Genomic DNA, 22,016 nt, shown 5'->3' on the forward strand with positions numbered 1-22,016 from the left:
AGTTCAGGGACCACAGGAAGGAATAAATACGACCTCCTAGCCCAGGTTCCCTAGAATGGTATACCCAGCAGCTGGAGAATGTCCCATAAGGTAAGGGAATGTGTGAGTTGGCCTGAAAAACGGGCAACAGGTTGAAGTAGATATCTTAATTGTTTCCCTAGAGCCCTAATTCCCGCCCCAAACCTAACACAGACCCTCTACCAATACCATTATTCTGGCCCCGCTCCAAGCCTAGGCCCACCCCCAGACTCTTAGGCCCTGCCCCAAAGCAAAAACTCCAGCCCTTTTAAAGCTAAGCAAGGCCCATTCCGGTCCGCGCCCCATCCCTCTGTCTTAGAGACTACTCCCGAGTATAAAATATTCAGAACTCCTCAGCCTAGCCCCGCCCCCTCAGTCCAAGCCACACTGCTCCACCTTGCTCCTTCCTGATAGCATCCTAGCTCTCCGCCTAAACTTGGTCCCTGGTGCCTATGCTAGGCCCGGCACTCTCAGCTCTGTCCTAAAGACCAGCCTCCGCCTCTCTAACATGAGCCCTGCTCACATTCAAGGTTAGGAAGTCCCCCAAGTCTAGGGCACCGACTCAAAAATTAGGGAGCTTGGATCTGTGGGCGTTTAGAGGATAGGTTGGTGGAACTAGAGGAGACGGTCCCCAGTTTGTACTGCCTCTCCAGGGAGTCTCCCCAAACCCGAAGACACGCCCCATTGTGCTGACTCCTCATTGGATGGTGCAGTCTGTTCTGGTCTCTCTGATTGGTCCTTCCACAATCCCTAGCCATACTCCCTCTGCATTGGACTGCGCCTGTGAGCCACCCTTTCTGACCGACCCCTGCTTTGGCAGGCTTTGCTCCCGATCCGGCAAGTCCTTGTGCATGACTCTTTCTGATTGGACCGTTTTGTAATCACAAGCCTGGATGGAACAGAAGTTCCTCTATGGAGGGTGGGAGTACCAAGAAGGAGGAGAAGGAGGAGAAGAAGGAGGAGGAGGAGGAGGAGGTGGTTCCCTAAATCTCTTGTCTAAGAGAGGGTGTGGCTATTGACCCCAAGATAGCCTGGGGTTACTGTTCTAACTGTACAGACCACGGGTGCCTTTGGCTTCTATGCCTCAGTTTTGTTTTGGTTTTTTTTTCATCTTTAAGTTGGGGAAAATAATAGTACCTTTTTCATGAGGTGTTGCAAGAATTAAATGAGCAAATGCCTATAAAATGCTTCTAGAAGTACTTGGTACATAGGAAGCCCTCAAGAGGAGGGTCAACTATTAGTATTCATTTGATCATGTAAGTGCATGACCTTGGATGAGTCCCTCTGCCTCTCTGACCTCTGCAGGCCAGGAGTTCCTTGTCCATTTAATTGAATGACCCCTCTTGTCTCCAGTCCTCCTCCTCCTCCATCTCCTGCCTTCAGGGACTGGGCCTGTGATCAGAGGGAGGGACAAGAGAGACAGGGACAGGAAAAGAGCACCAGTGGAGAGCAGAGGAGCTCAACCCAACCCGCCAGAGAATTTAGGGCAGGGTGAATTTTCTCCATGGACCAGTGTAAAGTGATTCTATACCCGAATCCCTCATGCAAAGGACTTGCCCTGATTGGGGGTGAATGGGCATGAGATAGGGTAGAGTGGGGTGGTAAGGGGATGGTGTTTTAACACTGGGAGGGCTTGGAGCTGGGCTTTTTGGACCCTACCCCTGGGAACGCCATGGGTGGGGGACGGGCGGCCCAGGCCCAAGGTCACTATGTCTTTGTTACCATGGCAACAGCCACCTCTCTACCGGGAACCTGAAAAGGGGTGGGAGGAGGGAGTTCCCACGTCCCTGAAACCGGGGACAGAGAGGGGAACAATTAGAAACATGGAAGAGAAGCAGAGGGACAGAAGGGGTGTGATTCGTCTCTGTGAAGACCTGCCCATCTCGGAATTCTCAGAGCCTGGTCTACCGTGGGTGCTTAATCAATGTCCCTCAGAGACAGACACAGAAAGCCTGAGAAAGTTCGATGTCCACAGATACCAGAAGAAAGAAAAGAAGAATCTTCACATGGGGGCAGGTGTCCCTTCCCTGTCTCCTCAATCTCAGACCCCTGGGGGTCCACTGAGGGCCCAGGATCGACTTCACCTTCCCTAGCCCTGGGTCCTCAGGCCTACCTGACCGTACAAACCATCCACCCGCCAGCAGCTCCTAAGATCCTGAAGCAATTACGTTCAAACCTCTTCGCCTTTAAATTCTTCCTACCTAAGGGCTCAGCTGAGAAAAGTCGCATTCAGTGATGCCTCCTACCCCCAAGAGGTCGGGAGTCGGGGGGCGGGGGGAGGTGGGAAACGGGCACTTTGCCTCCTTTATTCTCAGGGGTCCTTGTTCCCTTTGGAAGTGACCGCTCCGTAGATCCAGATATTCCCCCAATACCTCCAGGAGACCCAGGCCTCGCCCATCGGTCCCCTGCGCCCCAAGGAAATCCTTCAGGCCCTTCCCTTTCTTTCTAAGAAACAGGTAGCCTCCTTCCCTTCCGGGACCCAGCTCGCATTCCACTAGGTCAGCCCGCCCCCTGCTGGCCCAAGCCTGATACTGCAGGAACCGTCGGCTAGAGCCCAGATGAAAGGCAGAAACTGAGTCCTAACTGAGGATCTCTGAGTTTTTGCATTTTTAAATTTATTTAAAGTCTTGGTTGTTCAGGTCCTAGGGGTCCAAGTCCCCAATCACCTTGAGTTCTCAGACATCAGGAATTCAGGCCCCAGCCCAGAAATCAACGAAAGAAAGACAACTTCTCTTGGAGCCAGGCCTCCGTGAGGTCGTCGGTGGTGCGGATTTCAAACACCTGGGCAGAGAGAGGTCTCGGCATTATGATTTACTCAAGAACTGAGACAGTGGCCGGGCGGTGGCTCACGCCTGTAAGAGAGCACTTTGGGAGGCTGAGGTGGGTGGATCACTTAAGGTCAGGAGTTCGAGACCAGGCTGGCCAATATGGTGAAACCCTGACTCTACTAAAGATACAAAAATTTTTTTTTTGTACTCACACCATTGTACTCCAGCGTGGGTGACAACAGCGGAACTATGTCTCAAATAATAATAATAGTGCTTATTTGACTCACAATAACTTTATAATATAGGTGCTATTAATATCCCCATCGTACAGATGGAAAAACTGAGGCCCAAACTCACTTGCCCAAGTTTCTATGGATAAGGGAGAGATTTGAACCTGGGAAAGTGAATGCCAGTGTGTAAGCCGGGCGTGGTGGTGGGCGCCTATAGTCCTAGCTACTTGGGAGGCTGAGGCAGGAGAATCGCTTGAACCCGGGAGGAGGAGGCTGCAGTGAGCCGAGGTTGTGCCACTGCACTCCAGCCTGGGTGACAGAGCCAGACTCAGTTCTTTAAAAAAAAAAAAAAAAAACTGAGACAGTGAGGACTCTAGTCCCTCTTCCCTCAGACCCAGGACCCACACCACCTCTCCCTAACACTCTAGAGCCCCGCCCCAGTCTGAACCTTTGTGAGCTCTGCTGTCTGCACCAGCCTGTTCTTACTCCCTGCATACATCATCTGTTGTTCCGGCTTGCAGCCTGCGTGAAAAAGAGGAAAAAGGCACATCAGTGGCGACCCAGGCATGTTCTCTAAAGCTCTAGTAATGTCCTGAAGGCCCTGCAGTTTTCCAAGGGTTCTAGGAGCTCTTCTAAGGAGGTCCCCGCACTGTAGTCAGTTTCTAGGTTGGCTTTGGGGGCTTCAAGTTATTCTGAGGGTCTCTGGAAATGATTTAGGGGCCAGACAGAGCTTTCTAGGTAAAAGGAAAAGGTGGGTTGGCTTAGGCCCCAGGACTGAGAACGGGTGGGCTCTTGGTGAATCTGAGCCCCCACCTCCACTTCACTGCCCTCCCACATCACGCATGCGACACACACACATCCTTACCCGGTCACACACAGGCTGTCACATGCTCACACTCTTAACACAGGTGCCTGCACACATTTGCACAGCCACACACACACCCACATGCACACACCTGCACTCACGCATTTACACACACAAACAGAAACACACACATACAGAATTGAAGACCCTCTCCTGAGGAGAGTAGAGTTGTGTCTCACCCACAGGACTGGAGAAGATGAAACACAAAGGGTAGGACACTCGGCCATCGTCATGCACGTACTTGTAGCTGTAAACCACGAACCTACCATGAAAGGGAATTGAAAATCAGGACTCTGGCCTGCAGCCCAGGCTCAACAGCCATTATCTGAGTCCACAGCCTTGAAATGTTGGCTGAGTCTGAGAACCAGAGTTGATGTCTGGGACTCAGGGTACTGACCTCAAACACAACAAATGATTAAAAAATAATCATAGGGCCGGGCGCAGGGCTCACGCCTATAATCCCAGCACTTTGGGAGGCCGAGGCAGGTGGATCACCTGAGGTCAGGAGTTCGAGACCAGCCTGGCCAACATGTTGAAACCCTGTCTCTACTAAAAATACAAAAATTAGCTGGGAGTGGTGGCGTGCACCTGTAATCCCAGCTAGTCAGGAGGCTGAGGCAGGAGAATCGTTTGAACTCAGGAGGCAGAGGTTGTAGTGAGCCGAGATCACACCATTGTACTCCAGCATGGGTGACAACAGCGGAACTATGTCTCAAATAATAATAATAGTGCTTATTTGACTCACAATAACTTTATAATATAGGTGCTATTAATATCCCCATCGTACAGATGGAAAAACTGAGGCCCAAACTCACTTGCCCAAGGTTCTATGGATAAGGGAGAGATTTGAACCTGGGAAAGTGAATGCCAGTGTTTAAGTGCTCACCCCCTATTCAATACTGTCCAGTGCACTCAAACCCCAGTGCACTGTGACCAGGGATGGCTACAGAATCGGCCAAGCCTGGTGTAAAAGGAAAATGTGGGGCTTCTTGTTCAAGAAGCAGGAAAATTGTTTTCCTTTCTTTTGTAGTCCCTCTCTAGACTGATCTGGTCTTTTTTTACTATTATTAGAGACAGGGCCTCACTCTGTTGCCCAGGCTGGAGTGCAGTGATGCAATCCTAGCTCACTGCAGTCTTGAACTCCTGGGCTCAAGTGATCCTCCTGTCTCAGCCTCCAGAGTAGTTGGGACTATAGGTGCACACCACTATGCCCAGCTAATTTTTTTTTTTTTGAGACAGGGTCTCACTTTGTCACCCAGGTTGGAGTACAGCCACGTGGTCTCAGCTCACTGAAGCCTCAACCTCCCACGTTCAAGCAATCCTCCTGCCTCATCCTCCCAAGTAGCTGGGACTACAGGCATGTACCACCATGTCCAGCTAATGTTTTTTTGTATTTTTTGCGAGACAGAGTTTCACCATGTTGCCCAGGCTGGTCTCAAACTCCTGAGCTCAAGTGATCAGCCCACCTCAGTCTCCCAAAGTGCTAAGATTACAGGCATGAGCTACTGTGCCTGGCCTTTTATTTTAAAAATTTTAGTAGAAATGGGGGTCTTGTTATGTTGCCCAGGCTGGTCTCGAACTCCTGGCCACAAGCAGTACTCCCACCTCAGACTCCCAAAGTGCTGAGATGACAGGGGCGAGCCACTGTGCTCAGCCGGTCTTTTTTAATTTGCTATTTAAAGTCGTGCTCCCTCAAGCATGAGGATATGCGCAGGCAGAGCACAGATGCTCACAGGAACACCTTGTAACTTGTCAGGCAAGGGGTGCCTACTGGACCCTGACCCTCCCCACACCAGCAGGAAGCCCAAGGACAGCAGTGGTCACTGGGTGGGTGCAGAGAGTGGGTGGCTGAGAACCTGTTCGGGGAGGCGGCCAGATGGTGGACTGCCTGTGAACCTAGCTCCAAACCCCAGCACATTTGTGTGAAGTCCGTTGTCCCATCTGACTTCATACAAAACAGAAATTCAAAGATAAAACTATAAAGAAGATGACCATTAACCCCCATGTGTGAGGCCCCCTCCTGGGTGTGGGGCCCTGTGTAATTATCACATGCCCATGAAGCTGATCCTGGTTGAGTCCTACAGCCTGGGATTGAGGATCAAAATCCTAGAGACCCAAAATGAATTCAGTCAAGATGAAAAATCTTAACAGACCAGTTTTTTAGGCTGGGCGCAGTGGCTCAAGCCTGTAATCCCAGCACTTTGGGAGGCCGAGATGGGCGGATCACGAGGTCAGGAGATCGAGACCATCCTGGCTAACACAGTGAAACCCCGTCTCTACTAAAAAAAATACAAAAAACTAGCCGGGTGTGGTGGCGGGTGCCTGTAGTCCCAGCTACTCGGGAGGCTGAGGCAGGAGAATGGCATAAACCCGGGAGGCGGAGCTTGCAGTGAGCTGAGATCCGGCCACTGCACTCTAGCCTGGGCAACAGAGCAAGACTCCATCTCAAAAAAAAAAAAAAAGACCAGTTTTCATAGAAATAGTCAAAGAGCTCTTCCACCAAAAAAAGCACCAGGCTCACGTGACTTCACCCAGGATTCTACTTAATCATTAAAAGTCAAGTCATTCCTTTAGCAGGGTGCAGTGGCTGTGCCTATAGTCCCAGCTGCTTGGGAGGCTGAGGCAGGAGGATGGCTTGAGCCCAGGAGGCGGAGCTTGCAGTGAGCTGAGATCCGGCCACTGCACTCTAGCCTGGGCAACAGAGCAAGACTCCATCTCAAAAAAAAAAAAAAAGACCAGTTTTCATAGAAATAGTCAAAGAGCTCTTCCACCAAAAAAAGCACCAGGCTCACGTGACTTCACCCAGGATTCTACTTAATCATTAAAAGTCAAGTCATTCCTTTAGCAGGGTGCAGTGGCTGTGCCTATAGTCCCAGCTGCTTGGGAGGCTGAGGCAGGAGGATGGCTTGAGCCCAGGAGTTGGAGGCTACAGTGAGCTAGGATCACAGCACTGCCCAATAGTCTGGGTGACACAGCGAGATCCTATCTCTAAAAATTTTTTAAATAAAATAATAATAACAATAATTCATTTGCTACCTAAAGTGTCCCCAAACATTGAAAAAGAAGGAAAATTTCTTTTTTTTGTTTTTTTGAGACAGGGTCTTGCTCTGTCACCCAGGCTGGAGTGCAGGAGTGCTATCTTGGCTCACTTGCAGCCTCAACTTCCTGAACTCAAGTGATCCTCGACTTCAGCCTCCCAAGTAGCCGGAACCACAGGCACACGCCACCATGTCTGGCTAATGTTTTTCTTTTTTTTTTTTTTTTAATAAAGACAAGGTCCTCCAACAGGTGTGGTGGCACACGCCTGTAATCCCAGCACTTTGGGAGGCCGAGGCAGGTGGATCACCTGAGGTTAGAAGTTCAAGACCAGCCTGGCCAACATGGTGAAACCCTGTGTCTACTAAAAATACAAAAATTAGCTGGGCATGGTGGTGGGCACCTGTAATCCCAGCTACTCGGGAGGCTGAGGCCAGAGAATCACTTGAACCTGGGAGGCAGAGTTTGCAGTGAGCCGAGATCATGCCACTGCACTCTAGCCTGGGCGACAGAGCAAGACTCCGTCTCTAACAAAAACAACAACAAAAAAATAGAGACAAAGTCTTGCTATGTTGCCCAGGCTAGTCTCCAACTCCTGACCTCAGGTGATCCTCCCACTCACTTCGGGCTCCCAAAGTGCTGGGATTACAGGTGGGAACAGTGGTTGGCCAAAATTTCATTTTTTAAAAATGATGTCACCGTAATGTTGAAACAAAAACCCCAAAAAGTTTGTACAAAAAAAAAAAAGCAGACTCTAAACCAGTATCATATAAATCATCGGTGTATAATTCTGCAATAAAATATTGCTATACAAACAAAAAGTTCTAGAGTATGAACTCTTGGCCTCAAACACAGAGATTCTTTTTTTTTTTTTCTTTTGAGACAGAGTCTCGCTCTGTCACCCAGGCTGGAGTGCAGTGGTGTGATCTCAGCTCACTGCAGCCTCTGCCTCCCGAGTTCAAGTGATTCTCCTGCCACAGCCTCCTGAGTAGCTGGGATTACAGTCGCATGCCACCACACCCAGCTAATTTTTATTTATTTATTTATTTATTTATTTATTTATTTTTTTGAGGCAGAGTCTCGCTCTGTCGCCTGGGCTGGAGTGCAGTGGCCTGATCTCAGCTCACTGCAAGCTCCGCCTCCTGGGTTTATGCCATTCTCCTGCCTCAGCCTCCCAAGTAGCTGGGACTACAGGCGCCCGCCACTTCGCCCGGTTAGTTTTTTGTATTTTTTAGTAGAGACGGGGTTTCACCGTGTTAGCCAGGATGGTCTCGATCTCCTGACCTTGTGATCCGCCCGTCTCGGCCTCCAAAAGTGCTGGGATTACAGGCTTGAGCCACCGCGCCCGGCTTAATTTTTATATTTTTAGTAGAGACAGGGTTTCACCATGTTGGCCAGGCTGGTCTTGAACTCCTGACCTCAAGTAATCTGCCCTCCTCGATCTCCCAAAGTGCTGGGAGTACAGGGATGAGCTACCTTGCCTGGCCAAACACAGAGATTCTAAGTCCATGAATAGGGCTGGAATTCAAGAAGTCCCTTAGCCTGTACTTCCAACATCACCCCTCCCCTCATGGCCTGATCCAACCCTTTCTTCCCCCAGGATACCTGGGCTGTCTCTCCGGCAATTCCATTTTGAGCTCCTCTGGGGAAATGTTCTGAGGCAAGATAACAGAAGAAAAGACAAAGAATGAGGCTGGGTGTGGTGGCTCACGCCTGTAAATCCCAGCACTTTGGGAGGCTGAGGCAGGTAGATTACCTGAAGCCAAGAGTTAGAAATCAGACTGGCCAACATGGTGAAACCCCATCTCTACTAAAAATACAAAGTTAGCCAGGCGTGGCTGGGCAAGGTGGCTCATGCCTGTAATCCCAGCACTTTGGGAGGCCGAGGCAGGTGGATCACAAGGTCAGGAAATCATTGAGACCATCCTGGCTAAAGGAGTGAAACCCTGTCTCCAATAAAAATACAGAAAATTAGCCAGGTGTGGTGGCATGCACCTGTAGTCCCAGCTACTCAGGAAGCTGAGGCAGGAGAATTGCTTGAATACAGGATGCAGAGGTTGCAGTGAGCCAAGATCGTGCCACTGCACTCCAGCCTGGGAGACAAAGTGAGGCTCCATCTCAAAAAAAGAAAAAAATAAAATTAGGCAGGCATGGTGGTGTGCACCTATAATCCCAGCTACCTGGGAGGCTGAGGCAGGAGAATTGCATGAACCCAGGAGGCGGAGGTTGCAGTGAGTCAAGATTGGGCCATTGCACTCCAGCCTGGGCAAAAAAGGTCGAAACTCCATGTCAAAAGATTAAAAAAATGACTTCCTTTAGGTGAGCACTTACCATGTGCCAAGGCACTGTTCTACGAAACACACATGGATTAATTCATGGAACTATCCCATAAGTCTGTGGGGTAGGTCCTATCATTATGCCGATTATACAGCTGAGAAAACTGAGGCCCAGAGGTGTTAAGCCATTTGCCCAAAATTGCACAGATAGAAAGTAGCAGAGTTGAGATTTGAATCTGTGTTCAAATCATAACTGCTTCACTATACTGCTTTTCAGAGAGCCTGAGAGAGCCCCAGCCCTCAGTCTCCATGGATTCCCTTATAAATCCTCATCACAACTCTAGGGAAATAAGCCTTATTATCGTTCTTGTTATTGATAAAGACAGTGAGGCCACCAGAGGGTGAAGTCTACCTCTTTTTTGTTTGTTGTTGTTGTTGTTATTGTTGTTTGTAGAGATGGGGTCTTGCTTTGTTGCCCAGGTTGGTCTCAAACTCCTGGCCTCGAGCAACCCTCCCACCTCAGCCTCCTGAATAGCTGGGATCACAGGTGCATACCACTGTGCTTGGCTAATTTTTGTATTTTTAGTAGAGTCAGGGTGTTACCATGTTGCCCAGGCTGGTCTCAAACTCCTAGGCTCAAGTGATCCTCCTGCCTCAGCCTCCCAAAGTGCTGGCATTACAGGCATGAGCCACCACGCCCAGCTAGCTTTTTAACTTCTGTGGAAACTCTTTCATCTGAATGCCAATAAAGCATTATTATCATCATTATTAAGATCATCATCACCTTATTGAGCATATAGTAAGTGCCAGGCCTTGTTCTAAACCCATTACAAGAATTAAATCACTGGATGTAAAAACAAGCCTATGAGGTAAGTACTATTCTCCCCATTTCACAGATGAGAAAATAGAGACACATATAGGCAAAGTCTCTTGCTGGGGGTCATGAGTGAGCTAGAACTTGATCTCCAGGTTTGTTTTTGTTTTTGGTTTTGTTTTCTGAGACAGAGTCTTGCTCTGTAGCTCAGACTGAAGTGTAGTGGCACAGTCTCGACTCACTACGGCCTCCACTTCCTGGGTTCCAGCAATTCTCCTGCCTCGGCCTCCCAAGTAGCTGTGATTACAGGTGCATGCCACAACGCCAGCAAACTTTTTATATTTTTAGTACAGACGGGGTTTCACCATGTTGGCCAGGCCGGTCTTGAACTCCTGACCTCAAGTGATCTGCCCGCCTCGGCCTCCCAAAGTGCTGGGATTACAGGCATTAGCCACCGTGCTCAGCTGATCTCCAGGTCTTTCTGCCCCCATGCCAGGCTCTTCATATCAGTTCCAACCACTTGGGTCTCTCAGTCCCAGCCCATACCTCCCAGTCCCAACCACCCCAGCCCCTCACCTGAAATTCTTCCTCCAGTACCACCATCTGCCGGTCTTTGTCCACCTTCACTGGGGAGGTGTGGCACACAGGGATTAGACACTCCCCCGATCCACAGGGTACACGAGCCCAGCCCTCCTTATTGGCCCCCACGACCAACCGTCCTCCCATCCTTCCATGAGGGAAGATGCCACTCACTTATGATGGCTGCATTGTCTGTCTCTTTTCGGAAGCGGAATTTCCTCAGCTTTTCTGTTAGCTCTGGGTCTACCTCGCATACCACCAGAGAGTCAGACTGCCAGAAGGACCCAGGAAGAGCTGAGATGGTCTGGCCTCAGCCCTCACCCCTTCCCCAAACCTCAGTTTCTCCATCCACTCATGAAGGGGAGTGTTGCACCGGCCCATCTGATGCCTTTGTGAACACTGAGAAAAGGTACCCTTCCCGCGGAGTAGGTGCCCCTCACCAGGTCGCTCAGCTTGGGGCGCGGAGCAGGGGCTGGATTCCTCTTCTCCACGGGGACCCCTGGGGGACACTCAAGGAGATGCAGAGATCCACTTCCTGGGCCTAAACCCAGAGCCACTGTCTCTCTGTCCTCCCAGCCAGGCTGTTCGCCACAGTTGTGTCCCCTTCCCAGCCTGTGACCTCCATCCCATAGCCTGACCTTCGCCCAGGTGTCCTCCGACCCCAGCCCCAGCTCTTCCCATAGGACCCCTGTCCCCTGACCATGGTTGTTCTGTCCACAGGCCTCTTCTTTTCTCAGTTCCGCTGTCTTCTAGGGGTGGGGACCGGGGTTGCAGAGGGGACAGGCTGTGCAGTAGGAGGAAGGTTTCATGCAACACCACATCCTGTTTATGCCCTTTCTGGGACAACTGTCACAGAGGGCTCCTCCCCCTCCTTCCTTCCCCTCATCTGCCAGGACCTGTCAGGAAATCGCTCAGACCAGGGTTCAAAAGCTTCCTTGCTGTGTGACCCTAGCTAAGTAACTTCACCCCTCTGATTTGAGATTGTGGTGAGGATGGAAATAGCTTCACATCGGCCGGCCACGGTGGCTCACACCTGTAATGCCAGCACTTTGGGAGGCCAAGGCGGGCGGATCACCTGAGGTCAGGAGCTGGAGACCAGCCTGGCCAACATGGCGAAATCCCATCTCTACTAAAAATACAAAATATTAACTGGGCTTGGTGGTGCATGCCTGTAATCCCAGCTACTCAGGAGGATGAGGCACAAGAATCGCTTGAATCCAAGCAGCAGAGGTTGCAGTGAATAGAGATCATGTCATTGAACTCTAGCCTGGGCAACCGAGTGAGACTCTGTCTCAATAAATATAAATAAAAATAAATAAATAGCTTCACATAGCTGCCAGCATGGCAGATACAATAGATACTAAAAACGGGCTGGGCACAGTGGCTCACACCTGTAATCCTAGCACTTCAGGAGGCCAAGGTGGGCAGATCACGAGGTCAGGCGATTGAGACCATCCTGGCTAACACGGTGAAACCCCGTCTCTACTAAAAATACAAAAAAAAATTAGCCGGGCATGATGGCGGGCGCTTGTAGTCCCAGCTACTGGGGAGGATGAGGCAGGAGAATGGCATGAAACCAGGAGGCAGAGCTTGCAGTGAGTTGAGATCATGCCACTGCACTCCAGCCTGGGTGACAGAGGATGACACCATCTCAAAAAATATATATATACACACACACAAAAACGAACTATTTTGCTCCTCCCCTCCTCCAGGCAGCCTTCCTGGATTGACCCCCATCTGGGATATTTGAATTGCAGGGCTGGAATAGGGGAGTTCAGTCTTTTGCTGGTCAGACTGATGCCCATTATGTCAATGGCAAAATGGGGACCAGAGGGGCAACCCCACACTGCCTGGGTAATGGTGACTTTTTTCCTACACTTTTTCAATCTCACTAGCCTTGCAATGACCTATGAGGCCCTGCAACAAGGGAGCTCAATCCTGTCAGACTAGTACCCACTTTTTTTTTTTTTTTTTGAGACAGGGTCTCACTCTGTCACCCAGGATGGAATGCAGTGGTGCCATCTCAGTTCACTGCAACCGCCTCCTCCCAGGTTCAAGCCATTCGCTGGCCTCAGCCTCCCAAGTAGCTGGGACTACAGGCACGTGCCACTATGCCCGGCTAATTTCTGTATTTTTAGTAGAAATGGGGTTTCACCATGTTGACCAGGTTGGTCTCGAACTCCTGACCTCAAATGATCCACCTGCCTCGGCCTCCCAAAGTGCTGGGACTCCAGTTGTGAGCCACTGTGAGCCACCGTGCCCGGCCATTTTTTTTATTGAGTATTTTTGCACTGCCCCCTTTTCCCATCCCGAAATAAAATTCCTAGATAATATAACCTACTTACACACATAAATTCAAAAAAATCAATATAATGTCCTGACTGTCATATAAAGAAGAAATAAAAGGAAAGTAGTTCACACGAAAACCATATGTATTTCAGTGAGAAATAAAAGCAAACAAAGAGAATTTTCTTTTTTTTTTTTTTTTTTTTTTTTTTTTTTTTTTTTTGAGAGGGAGTCTCACTCTGTCGCCCAGGCTGGGGTGCAGTGGCCGGATCTCAGCTCACTGCAACCTCCGCCTCCCGGGTTCACGCCATTCTCCTGCCTCAGCCTCCCGAGTCTCTGACTACAGGCGCCCGCCACCTCGCCCGGCTAGTTTTTTTGTATTTTTTTAGTAGAGACGGGGTTTCACCGTGTTAGCCAGATGGTCTCGATCTCCTGACCTCGTGATCCGCCCGCCTCGGCCTCCCAGTGCTGGGATTACAGGCTTGAGCCCCGCGCCCGGCCTACAAAAGAGAATTTTCACAGGTTCCTAGGCCCACTGTGATTGGCCCACTTCCCTCCAGTGGGCAAACCCCGGACCCTGCACTGGACTCTACCCCTTTACCTACATCTCTGCAGCTATCCTCCCTTTCTCTCTTGTCTCACCAATATCCCCATGCCTCCTGGATCTTTCTCCTTAGTCTCCATGTAGTGTTACTTCTTCCATCTTAATTGTTTTTCTCTTTTTTTTCTTTTGAGACAGGGTCTCAAAAAAAAAAAAAAAAAAAAAGAGAGACAGGGTCTCATTCTGTCACCCAGGCTGGAGTGCAGTGGTGCAATCATAGCTCACTGTAACCTCCAACTTCTCGGCTCAAGCCCCTTCCCACCTTGGCCTCCTAGGTAGCTGAAACTATAGTCACGCAGCACCATGCCTAGCCAATTTTATTTTTTATTTTTATAGAGATAGGATCTCACTATGTGGCCCGCGCTGGCCTCAAACTCCTCAAGCGATCCTCCTGCCTCAGCCTCTCAATGTGCAGGGATTACAGGCGTGAGCCACCGAGTCTGGCCTCTTCCACCTTAAAAATATAAAACCTTATCTCCTGTCCAGCTGCTGCTCACTCATTTCCTTCCCTTTTCCGCAAGATTTCTCAAAAGAATCATCTACATTGCTGTCTCCAATTTCTCCTCCCAGTTTCCTCTTCTGCCTTCTCCAACCAGCCTTTCCCCCATACTCCTCTCAGCTGACATGCCCTTGTCAAGGTCACCCACGCACTCCACAGTGCTGGATCTAATGGTCACACCTCAGTTCTCCTCAGCCACATCTGACACAGCCCATCACTCCCTGTTCCCTGAAACATCATCTTCACGACACCACACTGGTTCTCTTTTCTTTTCTTTCTTTCTTTCTTTTTTTTTTTTTTTTTGAGACAGGGGTCTCACTCTGCCACCCAGGCTGGAGTACAGTGGCACCATTTTCAGCTCACTGCAACCTCCACCTCCCGGGTTCAAGCAATTGTCTCACCTCAGCCTCCCAAGTAGCTGGGATTACAGGCATGAGCCACCGCAGCCAGCTATTTTTTTTTTTTTTCTTGAGATGGAGTCTCTCTCTGTCGCCCAGGCTGGAGTGCAGTGGCACAATCTTGGCTCACTGCAACCTCTGCCTCCCGGGTTCAAGCAGTTCTCCTGTCTCAGCCTCATGAGTAGCTGGGATTACAGGTGCATGCCACCACAACCAGCTAATTTTTGTATTTCTAGTAGAGATGAGGTTTCACCATGTTGGTCAGGCTAGTCTTGAACTCCTGAGCTCGTGATCTGCCTGCCTCAGCTTCCCAAAGTGCTAGGATTACAGGCATGAGCCACCGCGCCTAGCCATATTTTTGTATTTTTAGTTGAGGCAGGGTTTTACCATGTTGGCCAGGCTGGTCTTGAACCCTCCCATGGGCCAGACACAGTGGCTCATGCCTATAATCCCAGCACTTTGGGAGGCCAAGGCAAGAGAATTGCTTGAGACCAGGAGTTCAAGACCAGCCTGGGCAACATAGCAAGACCCTGTCTCTACAAAAAAATTTTAAAAGTAGCCGGGCATGGTGGCATGTGTCTGTAATCCCAAGTGCCAGCTACTTGCAAGGCTGAGGTTGGGAAGATCACTTGAGCCCACGAGTTTGAGGCTGCAGTGAGCTAGATCGCACCACTGCACTCCAGCCCAGATGACAGAGTGAGATCCTGTCTCTAAAAAACAAACAGCAGGCCAGGTGTGTTGGCTCATGCCTGTAATCCCAACACTTTGGGAAGCTGAGGCGGGCAGATCACTTGAGTCCAGGAGTTTGAGACCAGCCTGGGCAACATGGTGAAACCCCATTACTACTAAAAATACAAAACTTAGCCAGGGGTGATGGCATATGGCTGTAGTTCTAGCTACTCCAGAGGCTGAGGCAGGAGAATTGCTTGAACCCAGGAAACAGGGGTTGCAGTGAGCCGAGGTTGCAGTTGGCCACAATTGCACCACGACAGTCCAGCCTGGGCAACAGAATGAGACCCCGCCACACACACACACACACACACACACACATACCCCAACAATGACAAAAATACTAAGTTACCTGTCACCACCCCTACCCCATTGCCTGTTGGACCTTGCCCTTCATTGGCCCTCCTTTTTGCTCACTCCCCTCCAGCAATGCTGGCCTCTTTGTGGTTCTGTGAATGATCCTACCACATGGCCTTTGCACTTGCTGTTTTCTCTTTCTGGAACCCCCTCTTTCTCCTTCATTCCTTCAGATTTCTGTTTCAGTCTCACCTAATGAAAGAGGCCTTTCCCCATGTAAATTAACTCTGGCTGCATCACTCCATTCTCTTAGCTGCTTTCTTGTTATTTATTTATTTGTTTGTTTGTTTAGAGACATAGTCTGTCACCTGGGCTACAGTGCAATGGCAAATCTCAGCTTATTGCAACCTCCGCCTCCTGGGTTCAAGTGATTCTCCTGCCTCACCCTCCTGAGCAGCTGGGACTACAGGCACGTGCCACTATGCCCAGTTAATTTTTGGCATTTTTAGTAGAGACAGGGTTTTGCCACTTTGGCCAGGTTGGTCTCAAACTTCCAGCCTCAAGTGATCCACTGGCCTCAGCCTCCCAAAGTGCTGGGATTACAGGCGTGAGTCACCATGCCCAGCCACTGCTTTCTTTTTCTCCTTGGAAAGTAACACAAAGTAACACTGTATTTCCTTATTGTTTGTGTCCCCAGGAACTAGAATGTAAGTTGTTTTTTTTTTTTTTTTGAGATGGAGTTTCACTGTTGTTGCCCAGGCTGGAGTGCAATGGCATGATCTTGGCTCACTGCAACCTCCGCCACCTGGGGTTCAAGCATTCTCCTGCCTCAGCCTCCCAAGTAGCTGGGACTACAGGCATGCGCCACCATGCTCCGCTAATTTTGTATTTTTAGTAGAGACGGGGTTTCACGTCATGTTGGTCAGGCTGGTCTCAAACTCCTGACCTCAAGTGATCCACCTTCCTTGGCCTCCCATAATGCTGGGATTACAGGTATGAGTCACCGCACTCATCCTACTGTTGTATTTTTAGCACCTTAAGCAGAGCCTGGCACATATTGGATACTCAAGAAATATTATTGAATGAATTAATGAACCAGCAGTTATCGAGCACAATCATTTTATACCGTGTGAAGGCTGTTGCTTAAATGCAGGAGGTAGTGGATGGGGTTTGTGACATGGCCCCACCCTGGTGAAATGGCCTTTCCTCAAAGTGTCTATAATGCCACATTGTCCTGGTTTTCCTCTCTCTGGCTGCCCTTTTCAATATTCATCGACAGTGTCAATTCCTTTGCTCAAATCCTGCCTCTCCGTTTCAGAGTTCTGTTCATTCCGTCTCCAGTGATCCTTCATACCCTCCCCGCGCTAGACCCCTAACTCCCACAGCCTCAATTACCATCTTTGACGATCCTTAAATCTTGGTCTCCAGCCTCAATTTCTCTCTTAAGCTCCAGACCCGGGGTTTGTGTGCCTCCTGGACCTCGCTGCTAGGCATCCACATTGGGCTTAGTATCTTCCCAACCTGTTTCTCCTCTGGGGCCCAATCTCCCGGCCAGAGGGCCTGGTTCTAAACTTTTCTCCCCCTTCTACTCCATGGCCAGCCAGTTTCAGGGCCCGTTTGCTCTGCCTCCAGGGCGTCCCTCCCACCTGCACCTCCTTCCCTCCCCACAGTCCCTCCCTTGTGCAAACCCCCTCTTTCTTCCCCAACCCCTCCCCCAGCTGCCTCCCTGGACTCCCGACCCCGTTTCATTCCCTCCAATCCGCCCTCCATGTATAAGTCAGAGAGACATCTCTCCAAAACCCCCGACTCACCATGATCCTCCCCGGCTTGAAGCCCTTCAGGGCTCCCTAGTGCGGGCTCCCTAGTGCCCTCGAGACAAGTCCAAACTCTCTCAAGTGGCCAAACAACTGGCCTCTGCTCGTTCCTCACCCCTCCCTGTCTTCAACTCGACCCTCGACCCCGACTGGCTCTCTGTCTGTAACAAGCCAGATCTCTGTCACCGAGAGCCTTCTGAACACAGATCCCTCTGATTAGTTCACCCAGACCCAAGACAGTTTGTGGAACGCCCAGATCACAACCAAAGTCATAGCAACAACTCCCGTTTATTGATGGTCTCCTTGATCCCGAGCGCTTTCCGTGCATTCTCTTCCCACCCTAACGGCTAGATCTCGCCTCGCCATTCCCATCGGAGAGAGCAAGCGGCAGGCTCAGAACAGCGCGATGAGAAAGCCGAGCCCCCAGAAGCCCGAGTGCAGACGCCTACCGGGGACAGCGTTGGGTGGGGCGGGCCACCCAAGGGGCGGGGAAGATGAGGCCTGGAACGCCTGAATCGGGAACTGTGACTTCGCTCCGGGCAGCTAGGGTGGACGCGCGCGAGCCTGCCCCCTGCGGGCCTGGAGGCCCAATCCCAGGCTCCGCCGGGCCCGTTACCCTGGGCAACGCCGCGCGCGCCCCGCCCCTTCCCCGCCCCCCAGCCCCAAACCCCAGGCCTGACCGACTGCCCGTCACCCCCACTTCCGACCAATCCCGCCGAGGAGGGGGCGGGCCTCTTGGGTCCAGTTCCACCACCGTCGCTCCGCTCCTCGCCGGGACCCCGCCTTACTCGGCTCACACCTCCCGCCCTTCGGGCTGCCCTCGCCGCCCGTTGGCTGGCGCGCCGTTCGTCACCTGGGCGTGAGCTAATGCCGGCGCGCGGCGGCCCCCGTCGGGGCGGGGCCAGGGGCGGTGACGCACGGCGCGGTGACGCAGCGCGACGGCGGCGGCGGCGGCGGCGGTGGTCGGTGCGGGAGGAGGGAGGGGAGCTTGCGGGCCCGAGAGGGGGCGACGGCGGCGGCGGTGGCCTGAGGAGGCCCGAGCGGCGGCAGTGGCGGCGAAGGCCGAGGCGGTGAGTCTCGGGCCGGGCAGGCGCGGGGCGGTGGCGGGTCAGGGCGCGCGGGGCTCCCCTCAGGGCGACCCAGGCCGCGCGGGCGGCCCCGCCCCCTCAGGGACCCCGAACCGCGGGCGGCGGCGGCGGGCGGGTGCGGAGCGCGGGCTTCGGGGATCGGGCCCACAGGAGAAGCCCCGCGCCCGTTCCCAGTCTCCTTCCTGGGCCCTGGCAGAAGCTTCCCTCCGAAATCCTCCCCATGCCCTCGGGATTGCCGAAGGGCCGGGCCGGGGGCCCCTCCTCAGGACCCCACGCACATCCTCCTGGGAGAGCCCCGGAAACCCTGCCGAGCCCCCGTGTGCGCCCCGAAAGGTCCCTGCAGAACCCACCCCTCCCGTGGAGCCGCCTCCCCGAGCCCTTCGTGGGTCTCAGCAGCCTTTCTTGCAGACCCCCAATCTTTGGCCCCGAAGCCCCCGTCGTCCTCCAGTCTCCAGAAATAGTCCTCGGAGGCCACTCCTCGTCCATTCCACAGCGTGGCTCTCATAGCTGCTCCAGGAGCCTTCTTCACGAGCTCTGCACACCTCCCCAAGACTCCCTCCGGACCCCTGTCCATTCCAGAACTCTCCCCCAGAGCCCTGCCTCTCACAGCCCAACAGGCTCACCCGACTTCCCCCTCCTGGATCCTGAGAATTTTCCCTCCCACTTACCCCATTCCAGAAACCTCCTTGGAGATTTTCCGCTCATACCCCCTGTATTTCTGAGTCCCCCTCCCAGAAGTCCTTCAGAATGCCCTCGAAGGACCCTGATCATCTTCCCTGAAGATCTCCTTCCCATGTCCCCAAAATAAATCTTCCTCACAGACTTTCTGAAATACCTCCAGATCCCAAAAACTCACCTGAAAGACTCCATCCCACTCCCCACCATATTGCAACCTTCTCTCATACACACTCCCCCTTCACGTATCCCTCTGGATCTTTCCACAGATCCCAAAAATCTCCCCCAGAGGCCTCCTGTCTCCCCCTGGTCTCACCACCCTGAAATGCCCTAGAGATCACCCTCAGGTAACCCGACGATCTTCCCCGGACCCCCTTCCCCACCCCCACTCATTCTTAAAGTCTCCAGCGATTGCCTGAAATCTCCAGAGGACTCTCAACTTCATATTTCAAAAGCTTCTTCCAAAACCCCTTTTACATACTCCACATCTTTTCCAGTCCCCCACATCACACGCTCCAAAAATGGTTTAAGGATCCTGAAAACTTTCCTCATGGTTTCTCTCTCAGATCCTCTAGAACTCCCCTTCACTAACACCTCAGAATCCCCCCTTGCAGACCGGTTTTAGAGGAATTTTCTAAAGATCCTCCTCACAACCCCTGTAAGACTGTAAGATTCTCTTGGTGACCCCTCAGATGCAGGTTTTCAGGACCCCCCCCCCACACACACACAGAGCTTAGAGACCCCAGCAAACCCCTGGAGCCCTCCTGATATTGTTCTTGACATCCCTCCAAGACCTTCCTGACACCCCCAGAACCCCTTGAATCAATACTTCTGCCTTACTAAGGGACTTTTCTGGAGATGTCACTCCCTGAACTTGCTCACACAGGTCCCCTAAATCCTCTAGAATCCCCTGAAGAAGACCCTCACACACACCTAATTTTCCCCCAGAATAACCCTCTGAGCTCCTGCCCTGAGAAAGTCCTAGAATTCTTTCTGAAAAACCCACTCGTCTGACACTCAGAAGACCCCGCCTTCCCCATATACTCTTTTGGAGACTTTACTCAGGTTTCTCCTCAACTGAGATCTCTGAAGAGTTTTTCCTAGAAAGATCACTCTGTCATCCCACTCCAAGACCAGTCTCAAGACCACACCTTCCTCAGACACTCTTTAGATAATTTTCTCCCAAATTGCCCTCCATCAACCACCCACTCCTAGCGCTTCCTGAGACTTCCTCAGAACTTTCCCTCAGATTCCGCTTCTGACATCCCCAAGAAACGTTATTCAGTACCCTATCAAATTTACCCCCTCACTTTAGAATTCCTATTTACACCATCTCATTTCCCCATTCTCTTTCCTCTGAAGTCAACTCAGAGACCTTTCTCAGGGGGCCCCCTTTTCCTATTATCCCTTCAGAGGCCCCCAACATTCTCCAGATTGGTCCCTCAAGAGCCTCTATGTTTCCTTGTAAAGATTCTTGAGAGACACCTTTCCCCACCCCCTTGAAATCCCAATGCTCCAAGACGTTTCTTTCAGACCATTTTTCTTAGGTCCCATCCTCATAGACCCCTCCTCCCTTCCAAGATCAAGAGATGCTTAACACCCTCCTTACAGACAGGATTTTCCCCATTTTCCTTTGAGAAGCCTTCTTCCTTCTTCCCTTTGAGGGCCCCCTCACCAAAGAATCCCTTCCCCTATAGCAGTGGTTCTCAAAGTGTGGTTCCTGGCCCAGCAGCAACCACATTTGTTAGAAATACACATTCTTGAGTCCTACTCAGATCTACTGACTCAGAAAACCTGGGAGCAGGGCCCAGCAATCAGAGTTTCTAACAAACCCTCCTGGTCATTTTGATGCACACACAAGTTTAAGAACCTGTGCCCTTTAGGAGGATTTCCTTTTCCCCACAAAAACCCCCTGAAAGATGCCTCAGGCTGTACCTCTGTGCCCTACTGCTCACTGCTATTTTCTTGTTTCCCAGGAATCCCCTTTACAAAGTACCCATCCTCCAGAAACATTTCTTACCTACCTTGAAAGGATCTTGGCTTCTCCACAAGGTTACTCCATCCTCTGAGCAGTTATTTCCCATTCTACTTTTGAATGGTTTCTTTTCAGATCTTCCTCGGTGATTTCTCTTTCTGGCTATCCCTGCAGCCCACTCCTAGCCTTTGGTGCTTCTTTAAATTGCTGCTGCTTTGAACACACATGTCCATCTCTTCTTGTCCATCCGTTTCTCCACATAGGCATCCTCCCCTTGAGGCACCCTCACGAGGTCTTTTCATTCTGTGTCTTACTGCCCAGGCCCCTCCACCCCCATTGTACCTCTTAGAACACCGCTCACCTTCAACCTTGTAGTTTTTAATGTACTTGCCCACTCACCCTTACTGGACTAGGAACTCTGAAAGTACGCGACGTGTCTTGTTCTTTGAATCCCACAAGGTAGGATCTACCCTTTATAAGTTACTGGAAATCACTAGAGAATAAGCAACTCTTCCTTCTGCATTGGGCCAGAAATCTCCAAGTTTCTCAGATATCACTCCTCATTCAGGTTTAGCAAACTCTCCCTGCCCCCTCCTCTCCTCTCACCTCCCTTTTTTTCTCCACACAGCACCCTTTGCCTTTCCCCCTGCCGTACTTGCTCCTGTCTTTGGGACTTTCTTTGTGTTGTTTCCTGATTCTGAGCTACCCCAAGTCCTTTGCCTGGTGACCTGCCTCACCCCATCCTGGTTGGCTTCTCTTAACAGCCCCTATCAGCTGCTAAGTCTGGGGCCTCCACAGAGCTCTGAACTTTTTTCAAGGGATTCTGTCTCTCTCTAGGACCCAGAAGGGGAAACAGAGACCCCAGGGTAAATACTGGGACCTGCCTTCAGGGAGCTCACAATACCAGTAGGGGGCTTGGGCATGTACAGAGCAGAAAATGAGGTACAAATTATATGCTGTAGAAATTCAGCAGTGAGAGGGAGCCATTTATTTGGAAACTTCACAGAAAAGGTGGTATTTGGGCTGGGTAGTGTTCCATGGGAGTTGGGACAATCATGGTGCCTTACA

General features: G+C 51.2%; 2 protein-coding genes across 9 annotated transcripts in view; one reads left to right on the top strand and one right to left on the bottom strand.

Annotated features, from left to right (window-relative positions):
• Positions 1-2,610: 2,610 nt before the first annotated feature.
• GMFG (glia maturation factor gamma) lies at positions 2,611-17,677 on the bottom strand. Of its 7 annotated transcripts, none has more exons than XM_033226175.1 (8): positions 17,660-17,677; positions 11,287-11,370; positions 10,761-10,857; positions 10,584-10,633; positions 8,523-8,572; positions 4,061-4,143; positions 3,465-3,538; positions 2,611-2,799 (listed from the first exon to the last, which is right to left on the bottom strand). In XM_033226175.1, exons 2-8 carry the CDS (start codon positions 11,287-11,289, stop codon positions 2,728-2,730), a joined length of 429 nt encoding a protein of 142 aa, XP_033082066.1. In that variant the 5' UTR covers positions 11,290-11,370; positions 17,660-17,677; the 3' UTR covers positions 2,611-2,727. The 7 variants fall into 7 exon arrangements, with proteins under 7 accessions (XP_033082066.1, XP_033082064.1, XP_033082067.1 ...); XM_033226173.1 differs by lacking the exon at positions 17,660-17,677 and adding an exon at positions 17,208-17,225; XM_033226176.1 differs by lacking the exon at positions 17,660-17,677 and adding an exon at positions 16,792-16,809.
• A 457-nt stretch (positions 17,678-18,134) lies between these two features.
• Positions 18,135-22,016, top strand: part of SAMD4B (sterile alpha motif domain containing 4B) — a 42,088-nt gene continuing 38,206 nt past the window's right edge. The window contains exon 1 of one of the 2 annotated variants that reach the window (XM_033226166.1): positions 18,135-18,280. The gene's annotated coding sequence lies outside the window, so the exon portion shown is untranslated. The remainder of the gene's footprint in view (positions 18,281-22,016) is intronic. The other variant, XM_033226165.1, reaches the window with a different exon arrangement.

This window comes from Trachypithecus francoisi, unplaced genomic scaffold (assembly GCF_009764315.1).
Source record: "Trachypithecus francoisi isolate TF-2019V2 unplaced genomic scaffold, Tfra_2.0 Lachesis_group12, whole genome shotgun sequence".
Lineage (NCBI taxonomy): Eukaryota > Metazoa > Chordata > Mammalia > Primates > Cercopithecidae > Trachypithecus > Trachypithecus francoisi.